The sequence below is a fragment of the Coenobita brevimanus genome, chromosome 70, assembly GCF_032717465.1.
Source record: "Coenobita brevimanus isolate Jiangsu-jjx chromosome 70, ASM3271746v2, whole genome shotgun sequence".
Lineage (NCBI taxonomy): Eukaryota > Metazoa > Arthropoda > Malacostraca > Decapoda > Coenobitidae > Coenobita > Coenobita brevimanus.
In genome coordinates this window covers 54,302,875-54,314,609 of record NC_137023.1, presented here as the reverse complement: position 1 = coordinate 54,314,609, position 11,735 = coordinate 54,302,875, and the positions used below count along the sequence as shown (strand labels likewise).

The 11,735-nt window shown below is 42.5% G+C and overlaps 1 protein-coding gene across 1 annotated transcript in view; it reads right to left on the bottom strand.

Moving 5' to 3' along the window:
- Positions 1–439: 439 nt before the first annotated feature.
- su(sable) (suppressor of sable RNA-binding protein) overlaps positions 440–11,735 on the bottom strand; it is a 69,227-nt gene continuing 57,931 nt past the window's right edge. The window contains exons 10-11 of the mRNA XM_080277636.1: positions 10,676–10,923; positions 440–2,628 (exon numbers count right to left, since the gene is read on the bottom strand). Of these exons, the coding sequence (XP_080133762.1) occupies positions 894–2,628; positions 10,676–10,923 (1,983 nt within the window). The 3' untranslated portion in view covers positions 440–893. The remainder of the gene's footprint in view (positions 2,629–10,675; positions 10,924–11,735) is intronic.

The following is an 11,735-nucleotide window of genomic DNA, read 5'->3' as shown; positions in this document are numbered from 1 at the left end:
AGATATTAAGATCAAAGCAAGTGACCACAAACCAAGAATTTCTGGGAATTAATAAAAATAAGTTGCAAAGATTTAAGCATCAGGAAACTGACTGCATTAATCATGTTTACAACAAAGTTTCATAATACCTTTGCAAATAATTTCTTGGTGATGTGACTTATGAGAAACGAATACTAAATATACAGCCAAAAACACTATTGTATTACCAGATTTAATATGACATACCTGTGTGCCCCAGAAATACTCAAGTTATCTATTAGTATAATGTAAAGGCTACATTCACATAATTCTAAAATTAATCCTTTGTACTTGAATGACAATGTCTGCCAGGTATTATAAAAAAAAAAAAATAAAAAAAAAAATAAAAAAAAAAAAGCAGAAATACCTATAGAGTAACAAGTATGACACTGCGAATTTAAAACAAAACACACCTAATATACATGTACATATGTATATACACAACACCAACCTTATAACAGGCATAACTTGCAATGTAGCTGCCTTTTGATAACATATTTACATTCAGAAGACAGTTAAATTTATGCACAAAACCCATTATGAGCAAATGATACAAACACACAACTTACATACCACAATCCAACGTAAGAGAATCAGGTGATAAACTTTCACATACACTAAAGCAAAGCCACCCCTTGCAAATCTTATATACACAATAATAACAACATTACTACAGCTACTAAAGTCTTCCATCCAACACTATGCCCAGCTGTGAGGCAGTATGATGAACAACTAGCAGATTCCAACAAAACAACTATGCATCAAATATCAAAGAGCATACTACAGTATTGTACAGGTAATTGAAATATGCCAGTAATATCAATATCTGTAAATATATATCATTTATACATACAAAGTATTTCAACTATGGACTACTATGAAATGGGAGGTGGAGTGTATGATCTACTTCCATCTCCCATATCTCGTACCAACCTAGGGTCACTGCCAGGCATTTGTCCACCCCACCCAGGGCCACCTCCCGGAGAGAACCCACCTCCCATCATATCACCAGAATCTTCAGGATAAAAACCACCACTGGGCCCACCCATCTGACCACCATTGGGCCCACCCATTTGACCACCATTGGGCCCACCCATTTGACCACCATTGGGCCCACCCATTTGACCACCATTGGGCCCACCCATTTGACCACCATTGGGACCACCCATCTGACCCACCATAAATGGTGGCATTCTTGGTGATGGTCCCATGCCAGGGCCAGGAGGAAATCCAGTGGAAAATGGACCCAAGGGTGCCGGACCCAACAATCCTGGTCTGTCTCTGGGATTTGCATTAGGAGGCATCATGGAGCCCATAGGACCAGGACCTGGGCCTGGGCCAGGACCTGGGCCTGGACCTGGGCCTGGGCCTGGGCCAGGACCAGGGCCTGGGCCAGGACCAGGGCCAGGGCCTGGACCTGGACCAAGACCAGGGCCAGGTCCAGAACCAGGGCCAAGACTTGGTCCAGGAATTGGACCTGGGCCTGCTCCAGGTCCCATATTCATATACTGCATTCCACCATCCATCATACTGCCATTATTTCCACCGGCAAACAAGGCACCCATCCTTGGGTCTTGGTTCCTCACGTCCGGCATCTGGTCGGTACGGACATCACTTCGGGGATCACCTCTGCCACCTACACGTGGGTCAAGTCTGACATTCATCCGAGGATCAACTCTGGGCTCAGTTCGTGGCTCCCCTCGAGGGTCTGTACGAGGCTCACTTCTGGGATCTCTCAAACCTGACATTCTTGGATCTCTGGTGTCTGGATCTGTACCTTTAATTTCTCCTTTTGCAACTGGAAATGGAGAGGGACTAAGAGGACCATCTAATTCATATCTCGAGGGGGCACGTGGACTGCGGTTTGATGATTCTTCTGTTGAACTTCTTCTCAACATTCTTCGCAGTCTGGGATCATCATTCACCTTAGGATCATCCCTGTTAATTTTAAGGTGGGAGAAATTTGGCTTTGGGACAGTTACTTTCACAAGCTGATAGTACATTGGAGAATGAGAAGATATTGAAGCACAAATTTCTTTGGCTGGAGTATGCATTGGTACTTTAAAAGGCAGTGAGTTCAACTCCTCTTCATTACTCTGATAGGAGTTTGGTACGCTTAACTGTCTCAAATCCACATCATATATTGACGATTCATTTGCTATCCTCATGTCTGTGTCATAATGTAAACCTTTAACACTTGAACCTTGAGTTTTACCACTTTCAGTCACTGGCAACACTCTCAAATCAACATCTCTAGTTCTCTGAGTCTGCTCACGTTCTATTTCAGAAGTTCCTCTAAGGTCAGGAAAACCACCATGCTGATCATGAAGGCTTTTAGGCATGTCCAGATTTCTCTGAGAATCCCAAGAATCTCGCATCCCAGGCATAGGTGATGGATCCCTTCCCCAGTGGTTTGGTTGAGGTGGATAGTCCATGTGAGGCCGGGTATTCTGCATCATGTCCCGAGGATCCCTGAACATGTCTCCTTGACCCCTATTCATGTCATGTGGGTCTCGATATACATTCCTCTGATCTAACCCTATTTCTCTTGTCTCTTTCCCTCTTGGTGACAACATTCTAGGGTCTCTGTTAGGGTCTTCAGGGTTAGATCTGAAAAGTTAATAACATGTGATCAATAACTCACAGTAATATGTACTATCATGCAAAACATAAAGAAATTTACAGAAGACTCACCATATTTCACAGGATTCTGCTGTACAAATAACATTTTTTTTAAGTGTCAGACTCAGGGCATAGGTTTCACAGCCTGTTCCTGAGGCCCAAGTCTTCCTATGTACTGTACTATAAACCTCCACATGTCAACAATTCAGTGCTAACACCCACCATCCATACTGAATACATGTTACTGCCTCATACAGGACTGGCATACTGTACTGGTAATAGAGAAAGTGTTTTTTAGACATGGGGGGTCTTACAGTATGAGTAGATCTGTAAAGTCTGCTTTAGAGGCATTTAATGACATTCTTGTACTGTATTGTAAATGTGCTGTATTTCGTGCTGATAATTATAACTGTAAATAAACTGGGCTGGGCGAGAATCAATAAAATCAAAATTGACAGTTCTGACTCACAGTGCCAATGGAATTACTGGAATTAATTTTCCAAAGTAAACAAGATACAGGGGGCAGAGCAACTCAGCAAACCCACTCACTGATAGCATTAGATTTTATTGTACAGTAATCCCTCATTATCAGACGTAACCGAGCCATTGGTACATCCAGATCCGGAGCAATACCCTACCTACCTATACCCAACCTCTATCACAGCACCCCTCCTAACTGTGGCAGTGTTCTTTGGTCTTTCAGTTATTTAGACGTCAAAACACACATGGGAATATCCAATATATTGCCAGACACTAAGAAAACAATGCATAAACAACAAAAATCCACAAACACCCTACCATATGTGCAGTACCCCTCCTAACTGTGGCAATGTTCTTCAGTCCTTCAGTTGTTTAGACATCAAAACACACATAAGAATATCCAATGTAATGCTGGACACTAGGACAACAATGCATAAACAACAAAAATCAACATATAAATAAATGAAGAAGATCTACCTATCTATCTATTGCCAAATGCCTCAATCCCGTTTGGGGTGGCCACAAACAAATCGCCTTCAAGTCGCCCTGTCCCCGCCATCTCACTGCCCTGCTCCCAACTCACACACCCCTCTCTCATATACCTCTCCACCCCATCCCTCCATCTCATCCTCGGCCTCCCCCTCCCTCTTCCCCCCTCCACCTCACTCACATACACTCTCTTCGTCAGTCTTTCACCCTCCATCCTCTCCACATGGCCAAACCACCTCAGTGTGTTCCTCATAACGCTTCCTATCACATCCACATCCACACCACAACGTCCCTTTATATCCTCATTCGTCATCCTGTCTCTCCATGTGACTCCACAGGCTCCTCTTAAATAACTCATTTCCACTGCTCTCACTCTTGACTTGTGTCCTTCCATCAACGTCTAAGCTTCACTTCCATACGTTAGAGTTGGTATCACAATACTGTCATGCAGTAACTTTTTCACTTCCATGCTCACTTCCCTGTTTCTTATCACTGTGTTCACAGAACCAGCAACCTTTCTTCCCTGTTGTACCCTTTCAAGCACTTCACCCTCCAAACCTCCATCCTTACTCATCACACTACCCAAGTACTTAAACGTACTCACATTTTCCAATTCCTCACCATCCAAACTCACTGTACATTCACTGACTTCACCTCTCTCAAAGACCATCACTTTACTCTTCCCTACATTCACCGTTAGATTCCGTTTCTTACACACTCTCCCAAACTCGTCCACCAAGCCTTGCAGCTCCCCTTTGTCTTCACTCATCAACACAGTATCATCTGCAAACAACAGTACAGGGAGTTTCCAAACACTATCCTCTCTCACCAGGGCCACTCCAACATCCACTACCCTACCTTGTACCTCTTTTATTACCCCGTCCATGTACAAATTGAACAACCATGGAGACATGACACATCCCTGTTTCAACCCAACTTTCAAAGAGAAAAATTCACTTGGTTCACCATCCACACGCACTGCAGCCTTCGCACCATCGTACATACTTTTCACAGCATTCAACAACTTCCCATCTACTCCATATATTCTTAACACTTTCCACAATCCTTGTCTATCCACCTTGTCATATGCTTTCTCCAAATCCATGAAAGCTGCATACAACTTCTTTCCCTTCTCTAGAAACTTTTTCATTAAAGATCTAAGAATGAATATCTGATCTACACAACCTCTTCCCTCCCTAAAGCCTCCCTGTTCTTCTCCAACTAATTTCTCTGTTCTTTCTCTAACTCTGTCAATAAGTATCCTACCATACACTTTTCCTATTATACTAAGAAGACAAATGCCCCTATGATTACCACACACAACTTTTTCCCCTTTTCCTTTGTACAAGGGAATAATTATACTTGACTTCCAATCCTCCAGGACTCTACCTTCCTCCCAGGCCAATCTGCACATCTTCCACATCCATTCTACTACTATCTCTCCCCCATGCTTCAGCTTTTCACCACACTCTCCATCAATTCCTGGGGCTTTCCCCGATTTAACTTTCTTCATTGCTTCCACAACTTCTATCCTACTGATTTCTTCCTGTCTTCTCACCTCCCTCCTTCTCCCAGCCATTCCCCAGCCACTTATACTCGCATTACTTCCATCCTCTATGTTCAACAATTCCTTAAAGTGTTCTCTCCATCTGCTCACTTTTTCTACCTTCTCCACTAGTAATCTACCATTTTTATCTTTCACTCCCCTGCTAACTTCACTTCCACCCTGTCTTACTCTTTTCACCTCTTTCCAGAACATTTTCTTACAGTCCCTCCACTTTACACTCAAATTCCTTCCAAATTCCTCATCCACTCTCTTCTTACTCTCTCTTACTAATCTTTTCACCTCTCTCTTTCTTTCTACATATAACTCTCTCTTCCGCCTCTCAACTTCTTCCACGCCCCTATTTCTCATCCATTCATTGTATGCTTTCTTCTTTTGTGCCACAGCCTGTCTCACCTCTTCAGAGCACCACGCTGTTCCTTGCACCCCCCTCCATCTTCTCTTCCTTCCACACACCACATCACATGTTGTACATATTTCTTCTGTAAATATTCTACACACACCTTCCACGTCTCCCATCTGCTCCAATTCATATTTGCCCAATCGTTCCTCCACTTCTTTCTTATACTCTGCCTTTTTCTCATCCTCTTGTAACCTTTCCACTCTCCTTGCAACTACTCCTTCCTCTCGTCTTTCCCTTCTTCTATTCCTCCATCTTACTTTAATCCTAATTCTGGCCACCACCAAGTAGTGGTCAGAAAGTCCACTCCCCCAACCTCTATAAGCTCTTGCATCTATTACACATCTTCGCATCCTTTCATCCACACACACACATAATCAATCATTGCCTTCCTTTCATTCAGTGAAGAAGATGAAGGTTGCAAAAAGAATTTTACAGCACCGTAGTAAAGTACTGTACTGTACTGTACTGTCCTGTACAGTACTTACCCAGTGAATGGCGGACAGGCGTCATAACCCACTAGCCTCCAGCTGGTGTACAGTAATACCGTGTGGTCTAGTGGATAACGTAATCATTAGTGGTGGCTGTATCAATACCAAAATACTCATACTTCCAATACTAGCTGTTATCTGAAGGTATCGATACTGATGGCTTGGTATCGATTACTGTGGAGGGGGGGAAAGGGAGGGGGAGGCCAAGGATGAGATGGAGGGATGGAGTGGAGAGGTATATGAGAGAAGGGGTGTGTGCGCTGGGAGCTGGGCAGTGAATTGGCGGGAGACAGGGCGACATGGAGGAGATTTGTTTGTGGCCACCCCTTATGGGATTAAGGCATCTGGCAGTAGATAGATAAACTATAACAGACTTTCCAGTTAACTGAAAACATATTTTCAAAAATACTGTACTGTTTCATTGAGAAGTGATGATTTTAAGATTTATTAGAGCAGTGAATGGCAGTTTTGGTGCTCACGTTCCCCTAATATAGTGGCCATACTGTACAATTAATTTAACCTGGACTGCGCCCGTTGTGGGTAATTTTATTACATTCGGAAGAAGTTCATCGGACTGAAAAGGTATTAATTATGAAACTACTTAGTTATCAGTATCGTTAATCAACACCACTGATACTGGCCACAAAATAATCGGTATCGTATCTAAATTTAATCACTGGTATTGCCCAGTACTAATAATCACATAACAAATGTTGGAAAACTCCTCCTTCTCCAACCATTGGAGCTGGACAAAGAGTGGGGACCTGTGGTAACCGCCACTGAACACAGCACTGTCATGTTTCTACAGTCAATCCCTGCTATTCGTGGGATTGCTACTCGCAGGTTCGCACATTCACGGATTTTCTGGGAAATTATTTAGAAAATGCACAGCATATTTCCGGGTTTCCCCAAAGCATCAGCTCTTCCTAGTAGTTCATAAGTGAGTTTTTTGCATATTTACCATGAGAAACTGTCCTATACAGTTAAACTGTGCAGTTACCCTGTATAGGTATGTGCTGTTCAGCACAGGGCATCAGGACTCAACAGCAATCGGTATTTCACAACACAAATCTCCCATTCTCTTCTTGCAACAAGAGCTTGTTGTGATTGGCTTCTAGGGTAGAGTCCCTTATTATCTGCCTATGTGTCTTCTTTCTCCCTCTCCTATTGGCCGTTCAAAGAGGGGACAAAATCATATGTCAGTGTGATGAATTACTGAACTGGCAGTCATTTACCGAATCAGCACAGCACTGTTACCTTTAACTGGAAAATATGATTATTTATTTTTATCACATGTAGGTTCATTCACACCTGATTATCTTAAATCTGATTTAAAAAAAAAAAAAGCTTAATATAACTGTTAATAAACAACCAGGTTTCAGAGCTAAAACATGCTAAAGGTCACATATCTCACCCCATCATTTCATCAGCACGCCTTGATAAACTTCTGGGTTGCATAAATATTGATTTTTTTTTTTTTTCCACAATGGATCAAAACTTCACATGATCTTGTTAGGTCGGCTTTCCTCTAAAACCCAAGCCCAACAGAAGCTGAATCCACACAATAGTTTGGAAGCTATGGGCCTCTGAATTGGAGTCATTGGCATCACGGTGAAATTACCCCACAGTGAAATTACCCTGTTTTACCCTGTATATACTCAGGGAATGAGTGAGGCTGGCCACTCTCATGTCAGGACCAACTTGCCTGGCCACAGGCTCCTATGCTCCTCATGGGGCAACATTGGATTAGATGATGAAGGAATGAATGAATATACATACATATATATGTCATCATCATCATCCAAACCTCCTTTCCCACCCTTGGGCAGGGTGAGGAGTAGTAATGTCCAGACAGCCCAGGTCTGCCCAATCCAACGGGCCACGCTTCCATTCACTCATCATTCAACCCCCAGAATCCTGGCTCTATCTGATATGCAAAAAACATTCACCACATTCTGTATTTTCACATAAATGTATCCAAGACAGTCAATCAGGATGCTGTCACATGAAAAAGGGGTGCCAAATCCCTGATCATGCACTTCTCACAACATTCATCCTGCCAGCACGATCTCTTCTCAGTCCCCTAGCCTTACCAACTTCCATACCTCTTTTCCTCCCACATCCATCGTATCCCTCCACCTTCTCCCTTGGCCTACCTCGCCTCCTCCCTCCTTCAACTTCACTCAGATATGCCTTTTCACCACTCTATTGTCATCCATTCTCTTAACATTACCATACCACCTCAGTACACTCTCTTCGATTCTGGTGTCTACAGACTTGTTCACTCAGCATCTTTCATGAATCACATTACAGTATTTCGTATCCTATCCACTCTCTGTACTCCACGTACATTCCTCTGCAATCCCATCTCCACTGCTCTTACTCCTGACTTTTCATTTTCATGCCACACCTTAGTCTCACAGCCATATGTTAAAGTTGGCACTAACACTCATTCATTTAAGCCTCGTGCAGCTGCAACACTCAAACCTCTGTTTCTTATCAAGGCCTTCATTGCACCAACTACAGTCAAGTTGCCTATGGCGCGGACTTCTATGCCATGGTTTTCTTGACATGGCAAGGTGGGGGGGGGGGACACATAAAATACCTATGGTGCAGGGGCACGGCAAGGTTTGAAATGCGCCTCTTGCCTCGGAACCCACACCCCTACCCCTTTCACTTTAGCACTATTGTCGTCGGAGTTAGGTACGTTCAGTATTTTATGTCCTTAAAGCCCTTTATTATTTATTGTTTAGTGTTTAATTTGTGTGTAATACATGCATTCACTGATTCCTTGATTGTGTGCCTGTGTAAAGTGGGGGAAAATGGGGAAAAGTGGGGTGAAAAGGGGAACTTTAGGCGAACATCCAGAACCAAACTCCATTTTTCCCATAGGTTTAGTTATTTGTATGGCACGGTTTTCTATGGCGCGGGCTTGGCCCAGAACCAATCAGCCGTGCCTTAGGCAACTTGACTGTACTTTCCTTCCTTGTGTCACTCTACTTTCCACTTTTTTTTGCACATTTTCCTCTGTTTTCTATCACTGTTCCCAGGTATTTGAACCCACTCACCAATTCCAGTCTCTCTCCAATCAATGTAACATCACACTGGGAGTCACCTTCCCTCTCAATGACGATCACTTTACTCTTTTCTACATTTACTCTCAGGGCATGATGCTCGCAGATGTCAGCAAAACTCTGCACTAGGCTACCAAGCTCTCATCCGGTATTTGCAAATAGTACTCTGTCATCAGCATACAACAAATTTGAGATATTCCATCCAACACCATTCATTACCAATGCCATCCCTCTCTCCATTACTCGTGTTTTTACTTCTCTCATCACCCCATCCATATATATATATATTAAACAAACATGGGGACATCACACAACCTTGCCGCATGCCCACACTGATTGTGAACCACTCACTTAGATGCCCATTTACCCTTATACATGCCTCTCTACCATCATAAAAACTCCACTTAGCTGCTCCATCTACACAGTATATGCACAAAACCTTCCACAATCCTAATCTCTCTACTTTGTCATACGTGTTTTCCAGATCCATGAATGCCATAAACACCTTATAGTCCTCCTCTCACGCCTTCTCAACTATCTGTCTCACTGCAAATATTTTATCCACACATCCTCTGCCACTCCTAAAGCCACCCTGTTCATCACTCACTAGGGCTTCTGGTATCTCTCTTACTTTCTCCATAATCATTCTTCCATACACCATCCCTACCACACTCAATAAACTTATGCCATGATAATTCTTGCACTCATTTTGCTCACCTTTATTTTTGTACATGGGTACAACCACAGCCTTTTGCCCACTCTGCTGGCAGTTTCACTCATCCATGCCTTCTTAAGTATCTCCAGCAAGCACTTCATTCCCCTCTCTCTACTACACTTATTATCTCTGCATACACCTCATCAACCCCAGCTGCTTTCCCATTTTTCAGCCGCTTCACAGCGTTCTTCACCTCTGCGAGTATCACATTTCCTGGCACTGCATTCCTTTCCTTTACACCCTAAAAACAAATCATGTTAAGAGTCGCATTGTTCTCTCGATTCCCATTCATCAGACTTTCAAAATATTCTTTTCATCTGGTCCTTACTTCCTTCCCATGGGTTAATAATCGACCACTTACATCCTTCACACTTTCACACTTCTTTCCACTGTCACATCTACATTTCCACACCTCTTTCCAGAATAACTTCCTATTTTAAGAGTAATTTGCATTCATTTTTCTTTCTAGATCATCATTTACCTCCTACGTTTTCCTCTTCACTAGTCTCTTTGCATGCACCTTAATCTCAATATATTTATTTCTTATTTCAACTGAACCCCTATCCTGTAATCAGTCTAGCCACTTCTTCCTCTTTTCCTCCACTGCTCTCTTAACCTCGTCATCCCACTGTGCCGTACCTTTCTTCTTTGTTGTTACTCTTGCCACACCACAAATTTTAATTCTGTAAAATAATGGCTGAAGGTCTGCTTTTCTACATAAGAAAAAAAAAAATCAAGTTTATTAGCTTTAATAAATCCAACAATCACGTAAAAAAAATCAATATAATAAAAAATTTTAAAAAGAAATAATAAAAAGTTTACCTGTTATTACTCGCTGTATTTTGATTCTTTAGTGCTGACAAAACACTTGCCAGATCTGATGATATGTTTATGTTGTCCAAGTTGATGCCAGGAAATGGACCTTTGTGAGGAGGCGTAGTAGGTGGCGTGGCTCCTGGCTGCTGCTGCTGACCTGGTCCAGCGAGGTGGCCACTGGGGGCTGGGTCACTGGAGGGACGCAGATGAAGAGGGGGAGTCCGGCTTGGAGACACTTCACCCTCAGCCTGGCTCTGTAAAGGAGGCAATATTTTATTCTTTCATTCCTAAAATGTATTTTTCATATTATTCTTGGTACCACCAGATGATTTTATTCATCTTCTTAGACTATGAACTGGAGAGGTCAAATACAGATTCCACTATCCCCATCTTTAAAAGTCATCTACAGCAAAGTGAAAGAAAGCATCTGGCAATACTGTATGTCATGAGATTTAAGGTACTACCATATTTCGCAACATATAACATGCAGCACTGTGTAAGCTGCACCATGATTTTTGAAGAGCATCCATCCATCATCCAATCCTACATTGCCCCATGAGGAGTGTAGGAGCCCGGGGCGAGGCAGCTGGTCCCGACATTTAAGATGAGAGTGACCAGCCTCACTCATCCCTGAGTGGCATTACATGAGCAATCAACCCCAACCACCCCTTGGATATATACCTTCACTGGTTCAATCCGACTGGAGCACAAGTCTAAGGAAAAAAGTTTTTGACTTCAAACCACCACCCACAACAACCTTAGTTTGATACTGTCACTTTCTCACAAATGCACACTCGCCTTTCAATATATCCATTCAGTACTATTCATCAATTAATAGTTTCATTATTAATGAATATAAGAACTAAAGTAGTGAAAATCTGTATAAGGGACATATATTTGAACATTACAAATTACTTCGGTCCATTCTTCTAATTCTTTACTGAGTTTGAACCAGGTGGGCTTCTATTATATATAGTAAAATCTCATTTATTCACTGTAATTCAGCCATGCCCTATGCCGAATAACATGAAACGCCGGATATTGCATATCCAGTTCAACATTTGGC